At 36.4% G+C, this 26,440-nt stretch overlaps 2 protein-coding genes across 10 annotated transcripts in view; both read left to right on the top strand.

Moving 5' to 3' along the window:
- The window catches only part of LOC105231589 (serine-rich adhesin for platelets), a 181,623-nt gene extending 177,749 nt beyond the window's left edge, over nt 1-3,874 (top strand). For all 9 annotated transcript variants that reach the window (XM_029552614.2, XM_019992238.3, XM_029552610.2 and 6 more), the window contains one exon: nt 1,515-3,874. In XM_029552614.2, coding sequence (XP_029408474.2) covers nt 1,515-1,587 — 73 coding nt within the window. In that variant the 3' untranslated portion in view covers nt 1,588-3,874. The remainder of the gene's footprint in view (nt 1-1,514) is intronic.
- A 3,725-nt stretch (nt 3,875-7,599) lies between these two features.
- Nucleotides 7,600-13,115, top strand: LOC105231685 (uncharacterized). Its single transcript, XM_011213106.4, has 5 exons — nt 7,600-7,888; nt 7,949-8,133; nt 10,090-10,152; nt 10,219-10,381; nt 10,462-13,115. Exons 2-5 carry the CDS (start codon nt 8,042-8,044, stop codon nt 12,931-12,933), a joined length of 2,790 nt encoding a protein of 929 aa, XP_011211408.4. The 5' UTR covers nt 7,600-7,888; nt 7,949-8,041; the 3' UTR covers nt 12,934-13,115.
- Nucleotides 13,116-26,440: the final 13,325 nt, after the last annotated feature.

Genomic DNA, 26,440 nt, shown 5'->3' with positions numbered 1-26,440 from the left:
TTCTGCTGTGGCGCATTTGTTTGCTAGCAACATTTTTTGATTGTAAAAACTCACTTATAATCAATAGACAGATGTTACGCAACATGTCGCAGGCAACATTTTTATTTTTTTATTTTAAAATATATCTTGAAAACATACTTGGAATTTAATTCTTATGCATTTTAAAAAATATTCTTCATATTTGTCTGAATGTTGCAAAGCACTATGTCGTATGTGTACCACAACATTCTAAAAGGTGTAAATTTCTGAAACTCTATTATGTCAGTGTTAACTAGATAAAAAATTTTACAAAACCGCTCAACGTGTTGTTTTAAAAACTGTTGCTATGAAAAAATTTGCTATAAAAATGTTGATATAAAATTGTTGAAGTGATAATGTTGCTATAAAGATGTTGCTTAAAAAATACATTTGTTATAGCAAAATGTTGATATAAAAGATTTTGTTATAAAAAAGTTGCTTTAAAAATTTTTGCTATTAAAAATGTTGCTACTGAAAATATGGCTATAAAAATATTTTCTATAAAAAATTTTGGTATAAAAAATGTTAGAAAAAAAATTTGGTATAAAAAATTTTGACCATAAAAATATTTGCTTTAAAAAATGTTTTTGCTATAATTTTGTTATAAAAATATTTGCCATAAAAAATTTTCCAATAAAAATGTTGCTGTAAACAAATGTAGGTATAAATATTTTTGCTATAAAAAATGTTGCTGTCAATAAAAAATTCTGATATAACTTTCAGTATAATTTCTTATACAGTATGTAGCAATTTTGCGACAAATGTTGTTAGCATCCTTTTTCAACAACATACACTGAAAAAATTTGATTTTATTTTGCTTAGAAAGGAATAGATGAAAACTAATATTGTAATTACTTAAAAAATATTCGAGATTTTATGTTTTCGCTAATTTCCTAGTAAACATTTTTTATTTGTAAAACGTATAAAATACCGTATTGCCAGAGGTTCTTTGTTATGTTTCAAAATCTTTGACTTGTTTGTTTCGTAATACAAAGATATTAAAAAAATATTATTGCTGTATTGTGTGCGATTTTGTAGCATTAACTGTTTTTTTCATAGCTTTGATGTGCATGTTTTTGCTTTTCTGCTTTTTTGTCTTTTTGTTAAGGGTGCTTCAAGTATAATGACTTTTATTGAAATGGTAAGTTGCTTGTCAAGTTGCATTTTATTAATTTTTAATTTCTATGCATTTCATTTTATTTGTTCTTCATCTGCTTTGCATGTGCTTACACATTTATGACGTTACTTACTACATTTATGACGTTATGCATTTGTGACTGCTTTGCATGCATGTTATATTTCTCACTGTGTATGACAGACAATTTTTATACATTTTACTTATATTTTATTCATTATTCTTTCGTTATTTTTATTAAAAACTAAAATTTTCCAAATAATTTGTATGCTTTGTTGTTGCTTTAAAAAAGTTATTGCTTCATACTCCCGGCCACCCAAAACACATTGCTCAATTTCTCTCTTCTCTCGCCCACTTTTAGCCTGCCAATTGGTCTATGGAAATTATTTGCGTTGTACTGGCTGACACACTGGGCGCTACGGCGACGCACGTAACGGTTATTGGCCAAAATTATAATAACAATTGGACAAGCTAAAATATATAGAGCAACGAAATTCTAAATTTACACATTCACCCAGCAAACACGTTCATAAGTAGCGGAATTGTTGCTATTGTAGTGCTAACGTATGTTGTACCGATTACCCGCTACCCATTTGCCATGTCATCAGTTACGCGTATGTTCTTGTATTCATTGAAGTTACTACAATTTATGATTACTCAAAGAAACATAAAACAAATTAGTCTACTTTGCATTAAGAAATTTAAAAGCTTGAGAAATTTAGAAAAAAGTAATCTCATGCCATTTAAAATAAAAGCTCCCACATTTTCTATAAAGTTTTCGTAATTTTTTTTAGCCAAATTCGAAAAGCACGAAAATGTAAGCGATGCTAACGGTGAATTTACAAAACGAGCGTTTTAAATTTAGCATAAAAAATATTCATAAATACGCTATACTTACCACATGGTACACATGAAGAAATAATAGTAAATTTAAAAAATAGTAATAATTGAAAATATATTTAAATTAAAAAAAATTAGAATACAAAATAATTAGAAATTACTTTTTAAATAAAATATTTTTAAACTTAATCTTATATATGATGGTTCCTGCATATTAAAATACAAAAAAAAGTAAATATACCGCTACTTTAATTTGCTACTTAGCCATAGCTTCATTGTCTTAAGCATTTTGTAAATATTTCATACTCACATATATATTAAGCAACCGTTAGATAAGCGCTAAATAATTACTTAATCAATATTTCATAAACCTTCTAGTGTTAAAATAAAATTAATAATATTATTTGCGAAGAAGAAATTTTTTTTACGCAAAAATGTTGCTGAAGATGTCTAAAGGTGGTGATTCATTTCGAGGTTCTCTACTTTTTTAAAGAAAAACCAGAGAAACTTTAAACTTAATGAGAAATGTTTATTATCATTTAAAAGAACATTCTTTGGTATTTATTTTATGAAGATTATCACTTTTAAATGTTGGCCGCGCGACTACGTCTCAGGTGGCCCATCCGTTGAGTCCAGTTTTCGACGACTCGTTCGAGCATTTCGACTTTTAAATGACGAATGACACGCGTGATGTTTTGCTCCAAGGCCTGAATCGTAGCGTGATTGTCCGCTTAGACTTAAGACTTTGCATATCACCACAGGAAAAAGTCGAACAGAGTGATATCACACGATCTTGGAGGCCAATCGATCGGCCTAAAACGTTAAACTATCTGCTCACCGAAGTGTTCTCTCAATAAATCCACTGACTTACACGTTTTGTGGGAAGTGGTGCCGCCTTGTTGAAACCAAATGTCGCCCAGATCGTGAGCTTCAATTTCAGGAATCAAATAGTCGGTTATGATGACGCGATGACAATCGCCATTGACGGTCATTTTTGAAGAAATATGGACCGATGATTCCACTGGCCTGCAAACCACACCAAACCGTTGTTTTTTCTGAACCTTTTCTTCTAATAAAAAAATAAAATAAATTTCTTCTTCGCACTTAGCAACATACATACTATATATGTATGTATGTATATCGACAAACACGTAAATTAGTAGAAAATAATATTTATTGTAATTAAGCAAGCGAAATAATCAAAATTCAACCATAAACAACAAGCATTAGTGTGTAGCGATAGTCTTAAGTAGAATTACCAAAACTACACAATTAAACATAAATCCTTCAAAAACATCCAACAATTAACATACAAACATTTCTAGGCATATAAATTTAGATATAAATATCATTTCCTATTTATAAGTAGCCGCGAAATGTATAATTGAATTGATTGTTTAATTAAAACTAAATTAAGACTGAAGCAACAATCACTGCAACGAATATATGCAAATGATTTCGAAAATATATATACAAATCAACAAAACAAAAAAATACGAAAAATACAAAAATAAAAAACAATAAAAACAAATAAACCCGCATTTCTTTTCATTCACCTTTGGAATTTCGAATTAATTTTTCAACATTTACACATTTCTGAAGTGATTTTCTATGGCAATCGATGGGCTGAATGTGGAATTCGTTTATTTACTTACAAGTGAAATGAAGTGAATTGTAACGAATCGGCAAAATATTTCACTTGCACCTCATCAATGTTTGCTGGACTTAAAAGACCAGAACTTGTTGGTCTGTTTTTATTTTTGTAGGTAGCAGATTTAGCAAATGACGTGCATGTCAGAATTAATTGGCCCACATAAGCGTCTCAGCTGAGTTCAAATCACGGTACTCGATATTCGATACAAGTGATTTACGGTATGATTGAAGAGTTATCGGCAATTTTAGTGCGAGCTACACGATACAATGATGTATCGGTAAGTAATGCTTGCGAAATGGACCCAAATGGTTCCATATATTTTTGGATATTTTTATATCTGAAAGCTGTCTTTGCTATAAGTTAGTAATGCTGAGACACTAAAGATAGTCTTTCGACTCTACGAAACCGCAGTCAAGCCAATGATATTCTATGGTGTTTTCGTCTGGTGGAGGGCGCTCAAAAATGCCCCATTTGCTAAAAACATTGAACGTGTCTAAAGTGCTGTGGACTGCGGACTACACCAACAGTAGCACTTAATGCATTTTAAACATAGCAACCGTGGATATTGCCGGCAGGTGTAATGCTACGAAATGTCCTCTAAGTCTAACCGAAGCGGATTTATAACGAGGTTCGAACAAGAACACGTTGAAATTCCCTTTCTTTCAATTGTTTTGCTTAAAACTTGGTTCACAGCGCCGCAGAGGCCACTAGTGTCCGCTTTTTCTCTGCTCAAATACCAACGAGGGAGATGTGAATGGGGAGAGGTCACTGGAGAAGTGGCGCGGTGAGCTTTTTTACGGATGTCGAAGTTAGGTGGGAAAATTGGGGTGCCAGTTTCTGTATGAAGCTCTCCGCTAATCCTAGCTTAAGGCTACCAGACCACTATAGTGTTTTTTCAGGCAGAAATGAAATGGCGGTGGTAGTACTGATACTAAGTTCTTCCCCTTTAAGGGAGGTGAGCATTTACTCCGACATCAGAGCTGCAATAATGTGCGTCAAAGCAATGTCCTCACTAAAAATAGCATCATCAGACCCGTTTGGGTGTTTGGTCATAGTGGAATCGCTTGCAGCCACAAAGCAGACGATCTAGCTAGAGGGGACTACATCTGAATGTTGTCTAGTTGGATCACCATTACCGTCTTGTGTTATAGTACAGAACCAATGGACATCGCTAACGTTTAGCAGGCACCATTGTCCGGCCTTTGCAAGACTGATTTCTCGGTAATCTTACCTATGGCGAACCAAAAGATATAGCTGAAACTGATGTTAGCCATCTCAACAAACTTATAATAGGCTCAAATCGCTTTGTCGACCTATATAGGTCTTATAATCCAGTATAGAAGAGTTTTAAGGTAACATAACGGACCGGCGTTCTAAGCCGTCCAAGTTACATCATTGTTAGGATCGAACTCTTAACCTATTATAACATAATTAAAATAACAAATTTCTACAGATTTTCGGTGAGTTGCAAGAGCAATGGACTGAGTAAAATTCAATTATTGAATTCGATAAGTATTAAAAAGCCAATCGACTTGAGACTTTACTTATTGTGTATTTACAAAGGAGTGTTCAATTATTCAAAAAGTTGAGTTATCTTTGAGTCCCAAAAATTTAGAGAAAGTACATTGAAGGGCATTTCTTCCACGTAGTATGTTTCTCCACATTCATAGCAAATTTTCGGATTTATAAGTAGATCGAAACAACTTGCTTTTATTTCGGTTACTAGCCTCAGTTTGTCGGGCCACCAAATTTAAATTACTTGTGAATAAATGGCTCGCATTTACGTGACATATGTGTAACCGAGTTTACAGCAACCACAACACTAGCATTTCCTCTCTAATGCATTCCAGTAAGTGTGGAATATCTTGTTTGACACCTGCCATTAACCCCTAAAAGTGTGCATTTACCGCATTGAGGAGTCTTCCCAGCTCACAGCTGGCACGACAAACAAATGCAAATTGCCCGAATGCCGCACTGACCTAGTGAGTTAGTTATTTGCTTCCTTTTCAAACACATAAACACATGTAGGCCGATTGTTAAAAAAAAAATAAATAACGAAAAGGAAAAAGAAAAAGAAGCAAAATTCGCTCTGAACGCTCAAAAGTAAATTTTCTCATTGAACTTTATAAAATAAAACGTTTTCAGGACAAATATTTGGCTACGAAAGTTTTATTTAATATTTTTTATAAAAGTAGCAGAAATTTCCTTGGAACAATAAACAAGTTTAGAGCTTGCAAGGACACAAAAACTTTTGCATTATTATTTCTATAAATATGTTTTAGGTGCAACACAGGCACACACAGTTACATTTTCGCACATTTAGCTAAGAGAAATCAATAAATTATGCTAATGACACCAATAATGCGCTAAGCTGTTTCGTCTTCTACCATAAACAGGGAGACTTGGAAACCCAGCAAACAAATTTTCTTAGAATATTAACTAGAGTTTTGCCGTTTCTATAGGTAATGTATCTAGGATGAAGATGTATTTATATATTTTATAGAAAGTAATCACTCGCTGTGTTAAAACTTCAGGTCAGCGTCAGGTTAGGATTGATGAAGCGATTGATCCAAAGAAGTATCTCACTTGGACAGCTTAGAACACCGGTCCGTTGTGGTATCTAAAGCTCGTATATAATTGATTATTAAATTCCATAAGTCGACAATCCGTTTTGAGTCACAAATTTGTTAATGTCAATTTCGGATAGTCTTCTGGTACGCCGATGTTATAACTGCAGAGCTGTTTCAATCTCAATCCTGTAAAGGCTTGGCAATAAAGGGGAAAGTGCCTTCATGTTTCCACCTCAAATTTTCCATACAACTTTGACAACTTGCGTCCAAGAACTTGCCTCCACATGATTATAGGCTTTGCAGCATGAAGACATGCCTCTTACGATCGCGTGTTAAGGACAAGTAGTTCACTATATAATCTGCTTTCTTACTCTAGGCAAAAAGGATCAAGCAGTCGCAGAAAAGCTGGCCGTCGATCAAAGTCTGCTAAGCGCACACGAAGTCGCTTGGGGCACTGCTGGAAAGCAAGAACTTTAAGAAATTTAAGAGGTTACATGGGTTAAAAACGAAATATTTTATTAGAATTTTTTATTGACAACAAAATACTGAAATTTTAGGAAAAAAATATTTTAAACTCGGCCATTGCGATGTCATTTTCGGTGACTCCTCGGAAAAAAGATGCGTTCGCGTTGGTAGGATAACTCCTTACAGGATCATTTAAAGTGGGAAATTACGTCTTTTACTTAAATCTTTAACTTAGAACTTGGTCGTAGGAAAAAAAACTGAAACTTGAATTTTTGGCACACACTTTTACAAAAAAATTAAAATTTCAGTGAAAAATTCGCGAAATTTTTTTTTTTCAAATAGTTGTAATCAAAAAAAATCTTTCGTCTAAGACTTTAAAGTAGTTCGCGAGAAATCTTGCTAAATGACTTCAAAAGCACAGTTTCGAGAAAAACGTGTTTAAGGACGACGCACTTAGCCTAGCTAGCCCCGAGCGCACAAGTTCTCAAGGCTGTATCTCTGAAACTATAACTCGCATCAACTTTAAAATTTAGGATAATATTCTAGAGGTGTTATAGAGTTTAATAAGACAATAAAAAAAGTCGATTTTTTGAAACCCGTAAACCCATGTTAAAGAATAATACTATAGACCTCTAGATTCGATTAAAAAACTGTGGAAAAAATGCTGCTTTGAAGAAAAAAGTTCGTGTTACTGTATTTAACTGCTTTTCCCGCCCGACACTCTGCGACTTCACTACAGTTCTTTTGGTATGGCAAAACCGAACTTGCTTCTCATATTTACTGGGTATTTCTTCCAGGACATAACCTCTCAAAATCAATGTATAAAAGTACTTTTTATAAACGTTTCATCTTGTACATATAGGTATCTATATAATTATTCATATATGTACATATAATATACTGTAATATATGTATACTTAGAACGCTTTCAACCAACAAATGTCGATACACTTACCACTGGTTACCTTAACAACGCTGAAAACGAAAACAAACAAGAAAGCCATTTCGCTCGAGGCTTTTAGTGGTGGAAGTAGCGAAAAAGGCGTTAAGTATTGTCCTGCTCGTATGTGTGCAGCACAATTACTAGTGTGTATGTGTGTAAGTATTTGTGAGTAATTGCTTGCAGGTACGCAGAACAAGGCTTAATCGTTACAAACAGAGGGGGAAATGAGCTCAGCGTCTATTGTCAACTCCGTTGTTGTCACTGTAAGCATGTATATGTGTGTATTTCGAATAGTTGGCCGCAACAAATTGTCAAATTTTCAGTTGTGCAGTAACAGTTGAACGGTTAAGTGGATTTTCGTCTACACGAATATACCAATTTTGCCAAATTTCTTCTCTCACGCGCTGAGCAACTTAATGCAGTTGTTGTGGAGCAACATGTATCCCCAATCGGAGTTGGACAATTACAAGTTGCAAGTGGATTTGCTGCAGGAAAAGCTTAAACAAAGGTACACACTCACATAGAAGTGCAGCTTAAGTGGCAAATAAATAATATATATATATATATATAAGTGTATGTATATAGTATATTCATGTTTTATATAAGCCACAGCAGACACTACAGTTTTGTGTAGAATTTTTGGTGATTTTTTTTTTGCATATGCAAGTAAAATTTACATTGCAAAAAGTAACGAAAGTAATTGCTATACAGTTTTGAAAATTTATTTCAATATATATGTATATGGGAATGTGTCTTAAAAAGTAAGTTAACAAATGTGTGCATTCAGGGGGATAAGTGGCATATCGTTACTAGAATATTCCACGAGATACTATCGATATATATGGAGATATGTGAAGGTTGCTACCTGCCTAGATAATGGAATGATTAAAAATATTAAAGATTATTATGATTTTATTATCCTTAATGGTTCTTTGAACTAAATTCAACACCGACGCTTCTTCTTCTTCTGGTGACAAAAATCTGTGACAGCATAGTTCGCACTTAAGCTGAAAACTTAAAAGAATATTAGGAATTATCGAATAAGCCACGTTTGTACATACAAAAAAAAAAAAATTAAATTAAAAAAAAGTGTTTTGTTAAGTTGGTAGGAATGTCCTTAATTACTACGCCAAATATGAACGCGATCTGTCAACCAATTTGTTTATGGCAGCTGCTTAAGTCGGTACACCTCGGTAGTGCGTTGTGATTTTTACAGTGAATAAAAATATCGAACAAAGAATTTGTCTCAAATTTTGTATTTCTAACCAAATTTCATGTGCGGAATCGTTCCGAATGTTAGAAAAGGTTTATAGTGATTCAGTTTTATCAAAAACTCATGTGTGCTAAGCCTTCAAGAAAGGTCGAGAGATCGTTGAAGACACACTATACCTCGTTCTGGACGACCTTCGACCCCTTCAACTGATAAAAATATTTAAAAAAATGGAGGATGTGGTGCTTGAAAGTCATCGGGCAAGTGTTAGAGAGATGGCAAGAGAACTAGACATCTCTTCCGACTCCATTCGAATAATTTTGGTTGATATTTTGGGTATGAAACGCGTTCTTGCGCGTCTCGTCTCGATACGTTTTTTTGTTTTTAAAGATCACCGTGAATACGTCTCTTGGTCGTGCGAATTCGATCCCACATTCATGGATAGCATTATTTATGAGTTTAAAGTACAAACAACTCAACAGTCAACGAAATTGAGGGAAAACCAACGAAGCGAAACAAAAAAACACGCCAAACCCGCTCAAAGATCAAGGTCATGCAGACAGTAATAAGGAGCTCTATTTGGCCATATTGAAGCGTAAGAACATTCGTCGAAAACGGCCGCAATTGGGAAGAACAATTCATGGATTTTACAGATTTGGCACCATGAAACCCAATGAAAAGTGTTTTGAGGGCCAGAAAAATCGTTGGCATAAGTGGATTACATTTGTAAAGGTTACTTTGAAGGCGAAAATATTTATATTTTGCGTTTTATTTACAATTTCCGGGTACTTTTTTGTCACCATGTAAATGACTCTCTCTGCTCTGCTTTTGGCTTATTCTCCAACAAAGATTAGTGGGGATGGAGGATGATTGAAACTTCAACTTTTATCACGTTTCGATTACACCAGGTGTTTATTCTATTGGCCAAACCTAGAAATATCGGGCTAGCAGCGCATTGATGACCAACTACCACCGACGCCAGCCGGATTATTGCTAAGCTGATATTTTGTTCAAATCATGAAAAGACTAGAACTCATTTGGATCAAATTTTAGTGTTTTATTTCATTGTAACATCACTTAGTTCTTGTTGGTAGACCCTGTAATGTATAGCAAACTCGAATATCATAAATCGTTTTCAAAATTAGCACACTGACTGTAGTTTTAAGCAGTTAATCCACAATACTACACACTTCACTAAACAGTATTTAATACTTACATACATTTATTTTCTCACTTTCGCAACACAAAATGTAGTGAGGAGAATCGCCAACAATTGCAGAAAGAGCTTCAGCAGATTTTGCAACGGCGCAGCGAGCAGTAAGTAGCCATATACATAAGAATATATGCAAAACATATGCAATATTTTCCCCACCATTTAACTAGCGACAAGTCGGTACGAACAAAAATCCGACAAAAGTACCAGAGCTTTCTGGATGAGCAGGAACGGCGCAATGAGCGCAACAAGATGCTGATGCAAATGATCGAGCGCATCGATCAGCAAACGACAGCGTTGTCAGCGCGCAGCGAGCGACTTAAAATGATGAAGGTAAGTGTAATTAAAACCCATATATTTGTAAGGATACCATAGCGCTAACAAACTCCTAACACTAAACCTCTAAACTGCAGCTGCAATATGAACGCTACTTCGCCAAACTAATGCAGACTCAACCGCTGCGTTGCACAACAAATGCTGTGCCAACAGCCAGTTTGGCGGCAGAAGCTCCACCCATAACTGCCATGACAGCGTCCACGCAAATACCAGTTTTGCTACCCGCCATGTCGGCACAGCCACCAACAACAGCGCCGCCTATAGGATCGCTTAGCGGTCTGAAGAGCGAAGTAACAACTACAACACCGGTGTCTGCAAACCCAACATTACAACCGGGCGTTACTCACATGGAAGCCAGGACGGAAGCGCAGCCGGCAGCTCTAACGCCACAGATGTGGACTTTTGCAATGGCCACACCGACGCCAGCAGGATTATTGCTCAGCAGAGCGCCGACAGCGTCGATGACTGCTAGCACACTGCAAACGACAGCTACACCATTTGAGTTCTTACAGTATCCGTTCGGTTATGGACCGATTATTCAACAGCACACACTACAACAGCAAGCGCCTTACGCTAATGTAATCCCAACAGATCCTTCGATGGCATTTGCAAATCGGAAAGATGTACCAAAGGCCTCTAATGCTGATTTGACCGAGAAGAAGTATAGTGTCCCAAATGAGTACGAACTTACGGATGATATGGTGTCAACTACAGAAGCTGCTACGTCAACAGAGTTTCCCTCAATAGTAGACAAGTCAGTCGGGGAAGTGTCTAACAAGCAAACTGAGACAATGCCGTATTCTATGGATAGAATGGTGGACACAGGTGAAATGGAAGGATCCACTTATTCGCCAGCTACATCACAGGGAGAACCTACGCATCTAACATCTACTCAGACCTTCGAAAAATTGTCAAGGAATGAATCAGACAATGGCACACCAATGAAAGCTTTCGTAGACAATCCAACTCCTGTATTTAAAGAGCCAAATTCCGCTATTAATGAAGTTAACACTAGTATGTCGGCGGTTAAGCTAGAAAATGATATTATGGACCAAAAAATGTCTTATACTGAACCGACGGACAACTCTCAAGACCAAAAGATAGGCGCAAGGTCTTCTTACAACTTTAAAGACGACCACAATAGCACAACTTCGGTAGATACTTTGAAAAAAGGGAATACCATCAAGTTAAGTACAGCGGAAGAGCATAGACGAAAAATTGCAGAAATCGAGCAGCGATACGGCACACTTGATGCTGAAGAAAATAACGACTACGCCAATAGGAATATGAATTCAGAGAGCAATGAAACTGGATTTGCCTTCAAGCGTTTCTCAGAAATCGTTAATCCAAAAATGGAATCAAGCGCCGAACAGCTGCAACCTACGAACGAAAATTTAGAAAATCAATCGTGGCAATCGCACACGGGCTCCGTAGAGAATGCATCAATGGCACCCACTTCTAGCATGCCTTCAACCTCAAAACCGCTTTCGAGCTCCAAAATCGATAATATTGAAAATGCCATTTATGGCGAGCTTGTGAATCCCCAGTTGCCCGAAACTGAAGTGACGCCCACACGAACAGCAGCGCAAGGCTTCTTCACTGAACTACTTGAGCAGCAAAAAACGCCTTTGGAAAATAACCAGCTTCAGGAACCTACAGCACAAGAACAAGAAGACCCTACAAATCTTCCTGGAAACACAGAGTCTCTAAATTATGACTCTACTATTGAGAACAGTGGTACCGATGAACTAAAACCAGAGAACGCTATAAACGAGACAACAGATCCACAAAATCAGGCCACTTATGGCACCTACAATACAGAGACTTATCATCCTACGAACACATTCAACGCAGAAAATGCTTACGGTACCGAAGCGGAAGCAACGAATAACTATGCTGAGTATCCAGCAGAGCAAAAAATAGAAGCGAGCTCCACGGATACTACTGGTCAGTTACAACAAGAACAACAACCAGTCTATTCACAGCAAGATTACGAAAATTATGATGCCACACAGTATGGCAACTATGACCCTAACGCTTATCCCGGCTATATCTATGACGAAGCTACGGGCCAATATGTCGTCGATCCGCAATATACCGCCAGCGATGCCAGTAATGCGGAAGCGCTCTATACCGCGCAAGATTATACGCAACCGCAAGATCAACAACAGCAAAATCCAGTTCAGGGAGATAATTACACCCGTGAAGACAGTAATAACTCTACAGCAGCACCAGCTGCCACTGAGCAAACATTAGACGCCGCACCAACGCCTATTGAGCCTTACCCGCCGGTAGCGGCCGTAGAACCCTCTGTGGCGGCAGCAGTGCCTAACACTCCCAATGTAGTTAAGCCTACCTCAATTCTATCGACGGCGGAAAAACATGCCATGCAGAGCGATGCCCAGAAGAAGAAGAAGCGCGTTATATTCGTGGACAGCAGCGAGACGGATGACAGTTCCAGTGCAAAGGCGCCGGCGGCTGGTGCGGCCATTGCAGGCAATGAAAGTGACTTTGACTTTTCAAGTGGTGCAGAGGCATCCGTAGGCTGAGAATTGTCGAAATTGTAAGGTTCACACGATATTATTTTTGTTATAGTAATTCTAAATGTTCTTTGAGAAACACATTCGAGTATTTCACAGATGTATTTTATTGCACTTTATAATTGCATAAATATGTAATTTTTTGTCAAATTACTAAATAAAATCCGTAGATAACTCTCATCTTAAGCTTAGCCTCAAACGGTCTGGTTGTAAAATTAAAGGAATATGAATAAGCCTCTCATTTTATTTGTGAGGGCAGCAGGCAGGATGCCGCCAAAACAAAACGACTTTACTGGATGCCAGTTCTAAGGTCATCGTGGGCAATTATGTAGATAGTGGACGAGATGGCCAAGAGTGGTATACGGATGTCCCCCGAAAAGGCGGTCAACATTAGAACACACATGCATTGTCTATACGACGAGCAAAAAACGGCGGTAAAAACGCCATGGAATGATCTGTCTGGTGCAAATTTCTACAGTTACTTATAGATCAGGAATATACAAAGTTCCTACTGGCACTTGATCGAAGAGAATGTGGTCACACTATGGAATGGTATAGACTGCAGGAAATGTTAAGAGCATAGCTCCAAAGAGACAATGGAGTATCTCTTATGCGCTTGTCCCGCATCGGTAGGGCTACGCTTTAAGCATTTGAGGGCCCCAAAGTATGAGACATAAATAGCTACTCCCCAACGGAGTATTTTAAAATTCGCGTCAAGCGCAAGCATACTAAAAAAAAAACTTCTTAAGGGAACTGCATCTGGTAACGCAAAGTATCAAAACTAGTATATGCATGGCTCATTAACCTACCATAATAAACTAACCAGGAATATACAAAGATCCCAACCCACTTATATTCTTGAAGTGTTTAATTATGTTAGGGAATACTAGAACTTCCAATCTTACATTTTTACTGACGTGATTGACCTAGGACCTTACATACTAGTCTTTCAAGGCAAAGCTTTAGAGGTACAGCAGCAAATGGAAAGCCAACTCCAGTTCTTTCCCCGGACAACTTCAAGGTAAGCGATATTTTGAATAGTTCTTGTATAAATTCAGAGAACATTACAGATCACGAAACTATGGTCTGTTCTTGTATGAAGAATGATGGAATTAATGTGTCCTTAACTTGCTTAACTGGAAGAAAACTAGGAGCATCGTATAATGACTATTGTAGAAGCTGTCAGGAGATAGAAGAAGAGGAGACTATAAAACATCTACTGCGAATGCAAGGGTTTGTATAGAAACACAATTGCAACTATCGATCGCGACGTTTCGGAGGTTGCACAGATAAAACTTTTCGTACTGATGAACATTATAAGTAGCGCTGGTGGGTTCGGAGTGCAGACAATAGAGTGAGGGGATTTAGTCCATCAGGTCTCACAATAAACCTTCTAAAGACTTAGCTGCATCGTTAGATAGTCACTCTACCTACCTACTACCTAACCGCATCTTAGTCTATGCGGGATATACAATAGTTGAATCAATCAAAATGTTGCTGAACCAAATGTTGCACAACATTGTTGCAATTGGCTTATTTATAACAATATAGCTTGAGCTCTTCATTAGAGCAACTAATTCTTTCTGAGAAGAATACAACGAGCAAATGTATTTGTCTGTTTTCTGGGAAAATATTGTTGTGCAGCTCCCATTCGGACAGACAAAATAACAAAAACATATTTATTAAAGTAGTTAAGCATTCGCGAAAGTGGCGTGAAAAGTATACAAAATAACTCAATGCAAATAAACAAACTAATAGAGCACAACAATCAGCTATTTTCGACCCTGTATACATATATTCATATATACAAAAAAATACATACACAGGCTTGTGTATGTAGAGGAGGCTACATGAAAGTTTACAGATGGAGTTCAGAATTTACGTTAATTGGACTGTTCGTGTTCGTTGAAGGCAAGAAATTTTACTTTTTAAAAAATGATTAAAAAGAAAAATTGGATGTCGATTATGTCAGAGATAATATTGATCTTTATGCAATCGATGTGTTATGCAAACTGAATCGATAGCTGAGCTGATAGAGATTATATAGATTTTACGATTTGAAAGTACTTAATGGCGTGAGTGTATTATTTATTAAAACAAGACTAAAAGCTTACTCTTCAACTCTTATTGCCTACGATTAAATTGGCAATTGTTCTGTGGGCAATACATAACCGTTATTAAATAACTCCTACTATTATTATTAAAACTTCGTCAATTGCCTCTTTTCATAATGAGGTCTCGCTAGTTGTATAATACATCACAAGAGCATACAGGGAGCTATGCACTTGATTTTTCCATTGAATGCGTGGGAGCCACTTTTTTCGTTCTCCATCCATGGGTCTCGAATCGAAAGTGTTTTTCGCTCGAGCATTATCTTTCATGAAAACGACATGGCCTAACCAGCGCATTCGTTGGATTTGTATGCGATTAACTTCGACTTCGAACTTCACCGCTAACATAGATGACTTCAAAGTTGTTGGGAGGATCAGTTCTCTCGAACTTGGAGCTTTCTCATCTCGGTTCGTTGTTGTTTTGCTGTTTCGACGGAGTCGGACCATAGGGAGAGGGGCGCCAGATGTGTGGGATTAGTTGGACATGTAAAGAGATGATTAGTGTCGTGCGGGAACTAGTTGCATGCTGGACATACAAGTATATTTATTTCAGGGTCGATTCTCGATAAGTAGGAGTTTAAGCTGCTATGTCGATCCTCGTGGCAACTTGAGCTCGTCGTCTGCAATGTATGACTCAAATTCGCCATTCAATGAGAGGGAGTCAGTGAAGGTGCTTAAGTTGAGGAAAGAGACGGGTCCGCTTCAAGCAGATGATTGCAAAGAGGATTTCTACGAAAGTAGCCCAGCAGAAACTGCTTGGAGAGAAATTCATTATGCTGCTTAACTGCGAAAACAGCGTGCACCGCTGTGCAGATGTTCGATAAGAGACATTAAGAGGGATCCCATTGTTGTCCGGAGTGCAGTGTTCTGACATGTCTGAAGCTTCCCCATCTGCATTTCACTGCATCCAGGCCACCATATTGGTGAGGCTTAGTTAACTACCGACCGGCCGATTGCCTTGTATGTCACCAACACCGTTTCTTTGCCTTTTCATCATGTGCTGCCGACTAATGACTTGAGGATTTTTTTGGAGCTCTATACTTTGCAATAAACGCGGTCGTGTGAGGAGTGAAAGAGCACAGGCTGTCGAGTGTCACATCTAAAATTTTAGGTTGTTATAGTCAATGTTTCTATAAAAGGCCGGAATTGACGAGAGACTTAGTTAGCAATTTTTGTTCGTCGAGAGTGACATCTGCTTCTCAATTGCTTACTAATTTTACAGTAGGTTCTGAGATATATATACAAATTCTTAACTTTTCAAATGTATAGCTGTAAACCGAGACGTAGTTCTCAAGAGGCGACGAATCCTTGTTTGTGGGCTCTCCGTTGCTCTGGTTCACCTCATAATTCAAGACTCTGTTAAAATATCAGACAAAGTAGATATCTGTCCATATCCTTTAGATTAATGCTAGTAAGCACAAGAACAAATGAATATGGAACCATAAAATATTACAGAATAGTGATCAGTGATGAGCTGGGCCCTGATCATATCAACTGGCTGTCTTATAGCTTTAAATATACAAACAAACATTTTTCTATTACATATATAATACTTATATTCAAAAAATTTCCAGAAGTTCATTATCAAGGGTAATTTCCGTTCATTTATTTTTTTTATTATTTCTCAATTATAAGTCTGAATAGGCAAGCTGTGCGAAATAATCAAACCTGCAGACAGCTGGTCATAATCGACCGCGCAACTTTGTATTGACGATTATCTTCACACCATAACAAATGAACCTAGATGATGAATAGGCTCAAGTAAATCAATTCGCATTCGATTTTGACTAATTGTTCCGGTGATTGTGTGAAGCATGCGGCAAACGCCGATAACCATGAAATACAATAGCATCGGACAGAGGCGGAATGAAATTCCCACAAATGAGGCGCGGACGCGTGTCTATCTCCGCGTCAGTTATCAACACACCGGCGAGTGTTTGAATCAACAAACGAGCGTTATAAAGAGGCAAAAGAAAGCTTCGCAAAAACAACACTCAAATGAATAAATATAAGAGCTGAATTTTGTTTACGAAAAATTGTGCTCGCTCAGCGCAAACGAAATAGCAATTGTTTTCAACGGCGAATCATGTATTTATATTTGCGTGCAATTTGTAGTCCATCATTGGCATAGTTTCAGTTTCATTTTGACTAAACAATTCGCAGGGCCTACGTGACTAAGCTCATGTACGCTTTCGCGGACGGTTCAATGCGCTCCATACGCGAAAACGCTCAAGCGGCAAGCAAAGCCAGGCGATGAGCGCACGTGAAAATCAGTGTCACCTTTCTTCAATTACATCTCACCGGCTCACTGTCACGAGTGGATGAAGCCGCGCGCGCGCCAAAAACGCTGACCTTGGACATTAAGCGTTCTCTTAGTTAGCAGTGCGCATTGCTATTGTTGTTCCACATGAGGTGCTACAACAATAATCTGCTTTTAAAATTTCACCAAACTTCTGCGATCGTTTAATGCTTGTACAGAGAGCACTTATTCCATTCAAAGTGTTGCTGTTGAGTAATACCGGCGACAAGCGGTGAAGGCACCAGATCAGATTGCTCGCGTTCCGTGTTCAGTTTACCGCACAGTTTGTCAATTGTCAGCGCTTTTATCAATATCAGCGTTGCGCGAATGCCGACAAGCTCAGTGTCATATTTATTGTATTGCCGTTGTGTGACTTTGTTGCTACGTCATCAACCGCATGAATGAATTATGTATGTTAACTCGCTTCGTGGGCGAATAGGAAACTTTTCAAAAAAGTAAATCACCATGGGCAACACATACGCTTGCATGGGTGTATGTATGCGTTGGCATATCAATATTTAGATTCGCGTCATACGGCTGATCACACGAACAGCCGACCACATGACCGACAACGAAAGTGACAGCGAGAGAATTCAAAGTTCTAACAATATACAAATATTTTAGTACTTTGTAATTGAATTTATTCACGTGCATTCTACAGTCTTGAGCAGTAATTTATGAGCACACGTAAATTTGTTTGCAATATTTATTTATTAATTACATTGCCTTTGAAAAAATAATCCTATTTAATGTCGCATTTTTAAGGCAACAATTTTGATTTAGCAAAAATTTCACTAAAACAGAAAATACGTTACGCTCAACAAGGTCATGACAAACTTAATATACCCTGTTCAGGGTATGAATATATTTTAAGCATGAAGACTATCCATTCGAGATTCCTTAAAAATGTCCAGAAACTTAAAATTTAATGGAGAATCTCTATAATCATTTGAAAGAACATTCTTTGGCATTTATTTTTTGAAGATTATCTCTTTCAAATGTTGGCAGCGGCTACGTATCTGATGAACCATCCTTTGAGTCCAATTTTCGATGAATCGTTCGAGTATTTTGAGTGATAATTGGCGATCGGCAAGGCCTGAATCGAAGCGGGATCTTCAGACTTTAGATATCCTCACAGGAAAAAGTCCAACAGTGTGATATCACATGATATTGATAGCCAATCGACTGGCCAAAAACGTGAAATTATCTGCTCACAGAAGTGTTCTCTCAGTAAATCCATTGATTGATGTAATATGTGAAACCAAATGTCGCAGAGATCACGAGCTTTAATTTCAGCCATCAAATAGTCGGTTAGGTTACGTTACCGTTCTCATCGACATCATTTTTGAAGAAATATTGACTGATGATTCCCAAAACCACAACAAATCGTTTTTTTTTCTGGATGAAATGGCAGCCTGTTTATATACCCATTGAGCCAGAAATGGGCCTGAGTGCTGCACAAAATTTGGCTCCAAAAACGTCGGATCTTCTTAGAACTCTTCAAAAGCCCATAGAGCGAAGCGATGTTGTTTGAGAAGCCCGAGCGGTACATTTTCGGCTGATTATATTGTACAACTTTCGACGCGGATTAACTCAGAAACAGTGCTTCGAGGAATTTAATTAAATTTTTGTCGATGAAGCTCCATCAGGTACCAGTGTTTATGGATGGTATGGTGAATTCAGAAGTCGAAGATAACTTCATGGCGAATTTCGTGAAGTCGTCCAAAATCGGTTGTTGTTCCGAAAACTATTGATGCTGTTCGCCAACAGATATTGCAAGAGTGGTCTCGAATGAATAAGATAATCCCGCACGAAAAATATAAACTAAGACGTTTTAGAGTTTCCTCAATCAGAATGGCAAACGTTTCTCGACAATTGGTTCAAACTTATGCAAAAGTCTAAAGATCTTAATGGATATTATTTTAAAAAGCAATAAATTTGTTCTGATTAAGACAATATTAATTTTTGTTTTCTTATCTCGAAACATAAAAGCCAAACCTCTTATAATATAATATATATTGTATAATTATTTGTATATTCTACTCATGAAAATATACTGTTAAAGCTATGAATATTATAAATAGCACGAAATTAGTGCTTGTTTATTATTAAATATTTATCTTAATATTATTATTTATTAAATACTTACAACTAAATTGTAAACATGAAAGGCAAACGATGATTCTGTACGTGATCCGCACAAGGAAGTTGTTTTCGAATAAATAATAACGAAAAAATAGACGTCATTAGCACTAAGCGTATCTAAATCCGTTAGTATACCCCTTTGAGACACACCCACCACAGCTGAAGAGTGCTCAATAAATCGCGTTTGTTGCTGGGCGTCTTAGTTGTTTTTGTTGTAGGTTAAAACGAGTTTTAGGTGCGAACACAATAAATACGTTATTGTTTATTTGAAGACACGAGAATCTAAAATGCATGCAGTTAGCAGGCGTTATGTAATTAGTTGACAAACTCGGAATTATTTTGCGGTAACGCTGAGATAAAGCTATTATCCCCTTTTTTACTTAAACATTAGTATCAGTCTGTTAATTGGCTTGCAATAGTCTTAGAATATTATTAGTGTCTCCTGATATACATACATACATATATCACTTTCAGTCTGGCAGTCTCAGTCGCCTTTCTCCATACGGCTTTGGCAAGGAGCGTTCGAGAGGATATTTAGCCGCACCGCGTGTGAAACTTTTGAACAATGTCTAATAAGAACACATACAATTGTGGCGAGTTTGCCTTTGTTAACAGCCAGTCGTACGGAGTTCCTCCCACGGTTCACCTCTGAGTCTCTGACCTCGCAGTTCACAAGTTCTGCTTGTTGACCAGCGCTTGGTGAGCTCACTGGAGGCCAGAGTGCAACCGACTCGCTTACAATCGGAAAAAAATATGAAAAGGGTGTCCTTCAATAACTGGACTGCTAGTGGGGAATTCTGTATAAATTATGTGCGTACCTAGTTACATAGGGATAGAAGAAATCAATAGGCAGATGAGTTGGCCCGCTCGGGGGCTAGCCAGTATTACACTTGCTCTAAGCTGTGCTACACCATTCAGCTCCCTCAAGGTTTGCTTGAAGCAATTTACACTACAGAAACACTGGCAACACCGGGTATGTAAGAAAAGTACATTGGGTTAGTGTTGATGATGGACGCACCAAAAATCTTCTACTTTTATTTAAGAGGGAACGAAATAATATTTTAGGGGTTCTTCAAAAACTTTGCAAAATGGAGTCGGCAGAATGTTGAGCATGCGCGGAGGATGATATAGAGCTGAAACTTTACCTTTGCGATTGTTCAGCCGTGTTCCGGTCTTCCACGGCTCCCTGATTTCAATTAAAAATACATTGGTCAGCTGAGGTGGAAATAAATAAGGAATTTTTCGAATCCACAGTGGTTAAGACTTCGTTGTTTACCACTAGCGAGCCAAATGAGCCTAGACATAACTTAAGTGCGACCCCTTGCGCTCTGACGTTCCTGTGCTTACATTTTCAACCATTCAATGACATTTTTGAATCATAAGCAATAATCTGACTGAGTCACAACTAATTGCGGCACCATTTATTTTTGCCGGCCGTCCACCTTAATTCCTGACTTCCCACGTTCATTGACAGTTACATAACTAATATTTTCCAATGCAGCAACAGCATTAGTCAACACACATCTAGAGATTGAATACACAGGCAGACATATTTATTACTCGTATAAGCACATGAGCGTCACGATTGTCAATGGCGTACGAGGCTGGTGGGACAACAGCGCGTATACGTGATGTCAAGTTCAATGTCGATTGTTGTTGCTCATACGCCCAGCCCCTCGCTGAAACTATGGCACGGTTGGCTATTTTTGTCAACAGCGTGGAAAATATTTTGCACAACTTTGTTTTTGTTGTTGTCGTAAGTGATGTAAATATTTTGCATGTTTAGCTATTAGGCAATGTTGTTATTGCGCATGTGACTTGACAGTGCAGGCGAAAATTATTAAATCGAAATTTTTAATTTGACGCATTATAGGAAATTCTAATGTTTTAAATTATTTCTTAAAATTTTTGCTATAATTATTATTATTTTTTTTTTAATTCTTAAAAATGTAGAACTGCGCTTGCCATTACTTTAAAACCATCGCAGTATTTCGCAAATATTTTCTACTCGCTGCTTAATTTACTTTAAAAGTCAGACGCTGCAGCTTCCAGGCGCATATTCGACTGAGAAGTAATTAAAAATAGCAACAATAAAATTGATCTGAAAATAAATCACTGCGAACACGTGTGTAATAAATAGAAATCGCCAAATAAAGGGGTCAGCACTGGCGTCTAATAACTAAAACAGCATGCCACAAAGTGTTCGCCTCATAAATATTACCAAACGCACTTGTTTGTTTTAGCTATGCGCATGTAAGGAGGTGGGCACTACCGGGTCCTAAGGTGGTTGTGGCTGTGGCTGGTGAGAAGGATCAGTGGCGGCTGGTGGGTGGGCAGACAGACAGACAAACACGCCAATAATTCTATTATCAACAACTCAAATAGTTCAGGCATTTTGCGCAGCACTTTTCGTACATACCGTTGCGGCCGTAGAAATAAAAAAATTCAACGGAAAAAATAAATTAGAACCACTTGAGTAGTACATGAATATAATTTGTACACATGATATATATAATATATAACGCTTAATACGTATAATGATATAGTTTGTAGCACAACAACAAGTGCATAGTCAAAAGATACAAGCAACAACAACAGCAACAAAAACAATTGTGTATGTTAAATAAGTTTTACAATAAATATCGCTAGGCTCACAGGCGCGCAGGTGCTCCTACACAGACACACACTCGAGCACCCACATGTACATGAGCTGCTCTACGTCAGCGTTTGCACGCATGAGCGCTCAGTGGAAGCTGCGGGGTCGAGACGCAAAGCGCAAGCAAACGAATGGGGGCAATGAACTTCAAATTACCGTTTAATATGTGTGTTTTCTGGTGTTTTTGTCATTTTATTTCATTTTATTTTGGCATTCTTATTTTTCTGATAATAGCGCGATTGCGTTGTGGGTGTTTAGTCGCTTTTCGCTTTGCTGCGAAACCGCACATACATGCGAATGCAAAGAATGCCAGCACTGCCAATCGGTTTTTGTCGGTATATTTGCAAAACGCAATTGAGCGTGTAAATGTGTGTGTTTTCGTATTTATTGACGCAGTCTTTGTCGCCCCCCCTCTTTTTCTCTATTTATCGCTGTTTAAATAATATGTTTAGGTATTTTATTTAGGCGGTTAGGATATAAGCTTATAGTTATTGCTCTTTTTTCTTTTCTCTCTTTTCTCCTAGTTGCCGCTAGTGCCTCTCGAAAAAGTATATATACATATATGTATGTATATATTTAATAATACCACTTTTTATTATTTACTCACAAAATTGCTATTTTTATCATTGTCATTTTATTTGTTTACAAGTTACTGCCGTTTGAGCACACAATGTACGAAAAATGTTAAAAGTGAATTATAAGTAAGTGGAATGTCAATCACGTGCTTTTTTAGCAAATTATATGCCTTATAAGTTATTTTTTAAGTTGCAAAAAATAATAAAACTCGTGCAAAATTAGTTATATATACATATACTTTTTACAGAGTCAGTTTTTATATCAGAAAAGTGTTTCAAAAGAGTTTAGTCTTGATTTTCATCGGTCGGTTTGTATGGCAGCTATAGGCTATAGTGACTCGTTCTGGTCCATTACTTCGCAGGTTATAATGTTGTCTTGGATAATGATTAATGCTGAATTTCGAGCAGATATCTCGTCAAACAAACAAGTTTTCTATACAAGGACTTAATTTTGATCGTTCAGTTTGTATGACAGCTATATGTTATAGAGGTCTGATCACAATAATTTCTTTGGATATTTCATAACTGACTTAGACAATAATTCATGACAAATTTCATAAAGATATATTTTCAAATAAAAAAGATTTCCATACAAGAAGGTGATTTTTATCGACCAGTTTGTATGACAGCTATATGCTATAGAAGTCCGATCTGAACAAAATATTCGGAAATTATAGTAATGTATTGTATAATAATACATGTCAATTTTTATGAAGATATCTCGTCAAATAAAGAAATGTCCCATACAAGGACTTAATTTTGATCGTTTAGTTTGTATGACAGCTGTATGCTATAGTGACCCGATATCGACGATGCTGTCAAATAAGGAGCCTATTGAAGAGAAATGGACGTGTGTAAAATTTCAGGTTGATAGCTTGAAAACTATAGTACTAGTTCCATTATATAGAGGCAGAGGAGAAGCCGGATACCTGTCTAAACCGACTCAGCTCGCTCCGCTGATCATTATATATGTATGTATATCTCGAGGCGCTGTGTGGTTTTCGTTTACAACACTAATCACAACATCATGCCGTTTTTCCTATACTTGTATAGTGTGGTGAATAAGAAATCTGTGTTGAATATAGTGAGTAGGAAGTGAAGTAAGTAGGAAGAACTGCGAATTATATAGTTAACATGATAACTGTAAAGCCTCTAGAATTTCTTTATTGACGTTTTTCTTTCGACTTTTCTTCCTTAAGTAGCGACAAAAATTACTGAAATACGCAGAATCATATTTATCAAACTATCGTTTCGGCAAACCTATCTGAACTAACATGGAGGTGACTTATACACTATTTACCAGTAAATTTCTTTAATAACTCTTTCAGCTTTTGAACTATAAAATTTACACCCTATCAGCGACCTCATGAAATGTTGATCTGTTCCAAAAGTTGAGTTCAGTCATTGCAGTTAAATTATTTGCCAGTGAAATAGACAAAAAGCTTAATGATTCTTAAAAGTGGATCTCTTCTAGCAGAATAATAGAGTCATAAAAACTATCAGAGCTCTGGCCAATTCAAGATTTGTGTAGGTCTCCATTTTTGGGAGACAATACTAGAAGGCGAAATCTGGGAAATATCTGCCAATTACGGCCAACATCCATACATGTCAATTTCATTTCTTTACTGCCACATAAATGACCTTTTAATACTAAGAATATTAGAAAAGATACCAAGAACATTACACACACACACACATACACGCAACTGAAAAAGCGCTTGTTACTTAACATTATGTTCTACACTCCTCTGTGAACTAACGAAAAGTGAATATTTTTAAGAGGTTAAACGCGCCCCTCAAAACCAACGAATATCTAATTTCAAGCGAGCAAATGCGAACATGAAGTCAACAACTGTAGTTCGAGTAGAAATTCCCGCTGTGGCCTATAACCCACTAAAATGAAACTGATGCTCAACGAATTCATGTTATTCGCGCAATAATTTATTGGTGCTGGGTCTTTGGTGTGCAGCAGTGAAGAGGGCGATATTGAGAGCATCTGTAAGTGATATGCTCTAACATTGTTTTCGCACTTTTTATTATGCGCATGTTAAGTAAATATGAAGTGGAATGGTTACGTGTACAACAGATGATGTGTTGTTGTAAATGGCAGCATGCATGCTTGCGTGTATGTGTGTTTGTGCGTGTGAGAGGTTAGAATCGCACACACTGCGGCCATGTAGTAGCAGACATAACAACAAGTAAAATATCTGCATGTAAGCCAATAACAACAACGAAATATAACAACAAAAACTGCATCAGCTCGCATGGCCTGAAGTTGCAAAAGCAAAAAAATAGAAAAATTCTCAAAACTAATTGGAACAACTAAATGCACGCAATAAAAATTAATAATAACAACAACAGATATGCTTTACATTCAATAGGATTCAATTCCGAGTTGAATATTATTATATATAATATTTGGCAATATTAGCCGCTGAAGTGCCAACCATTGATCAGGTGGATTTTTTTCTGAAAAAGTCTTTAATTGAAAACTTATATTTAGATAGCTAATTAATAATTATTATTCTCCTGAGTCTAATTTTTATGTCTCAGATACGCTAAAAATTCTCTGTCAGTTTTTTGTAAAAGAAAAATTTCATAAATTTTTATTTATTTAAATATGAGTATGTGGTTTATTGTAATTCTGAAATGTCAATCCCTTATCAAGCTGGTAAATTTGCATATATTGTATATAATCGATATTTCGATTTAGTTTTTGATATCAAATAAATTTTTTGTTTTGAAAAATGTATTTTATGATAAACAATCGATAGTTAACTTCTTAAATGTTTCGATAAGATTACCGATACAATTTTATCGATTATTTTACTTTAATTTAGAACATTTATCAATGCTTCGATTTAGTTTTTCGATATCATGTCGATAATATTATCGATATAAATTTATAAAATCGACAAAATTATATATTATAAACATAAAACTGATCTATAAATATTATATATAAATTTATCAATAATATTATCGATAAAATATCGATAAATTTATATCGATAAAAGTTTTTAAGTGTTATCAATGCTATCGCTAAGTTCAATTTTGATAGGAAATCATCAATATTCGAATTTAATTTTTGATATAATATTAAATTGTTATTTTGAAATTTGCATTTTCTCATAAATAATTATCGTAAAGTCTAAATAATCGAATATAAATGATTATTTAGACTTCACATTAAGTTGCTATTTTGAAACTTGAATTTTGTGTTATACAATCTATAATTTATTTCTTGATTATATTCTTGATATAATTACCGATACATTTGTAACATTATTTTTATGTTTAATATAGATCACAAGTAATCGATATTTCGATAAAGTTTTGTTAGCAGATAAAACCTTTTGTTTTGAATTTGATATTTTTCAATAAACAATCGATAATTTATTTTTTAAATGGTATCGATGATTTTGTCAGTAAATTTATATCGATATTTGCAAGTTTTGTTTGAAGTCAAGTCATAATTTTTTTTGAAATTTGCTTCTTATGATATATCGATTCGATTATTTAGATATTAGTTTAAGTTGATATTTAAAAATTTTTAATGAAATTTCATTTATTCGATATTTCGTGGGACTCAATTTCCTCAATTCCTCAATTTTAGATCGAGGAAAGCCAAAAGCATAAATAATCGATATTTTTAACAGAATAGTCAAAATTAATCGGATATATCTATAACTTTAACGTTAATATTCCTTTATATACCTTTTTTCAAATA

Source organism: Bactrocera dorsalis, chromosome 2 (genome assembly GCF_023373825.1).
Source record: "Bactrocera dorsalis isolate Fly_Bdor chromosome 2, ASM2337382v1, whole genome shotgun sequence".
Taxonomy (NCBI): domain Eukaryota; kingdom Metazoa; phylum Arthropoda; class Insecta; order Diptera; family Tephritidae; genus Bactrocera; species Bactrocera dorsalis.
This window is presented reverse-complemented; position numbering and strand designations above follow the sequence as displayed.

What these genes read in the sequence shown, in the direction of transcription:
- LOC105231685 (XM_011213106.4), top strand. Translation starts at nt 8,042, where the DNA reads ATGCAGTTGTTGTGGAGCAACATGTATCCCCAATCGGAGTTGGACAAT. An exon ending in TTGCAACGGCGCAGCGAGCA is followed by an intron (nt 10,153 to 10,218) that starts GTAAGTAGCCAT and finishes CCATTTAACTAG; the next exon opens with CGACAAGTCGGTACGAACAA. An exon ending in AGCGACTTAAAATGATGAAG is followed by an intron (nt 10,382 to 10,461) that starts GTAAGTGTAATT and finishes TCTAAACTGCAG; the next exon opens with CTGCAATATGAACGCTACTT.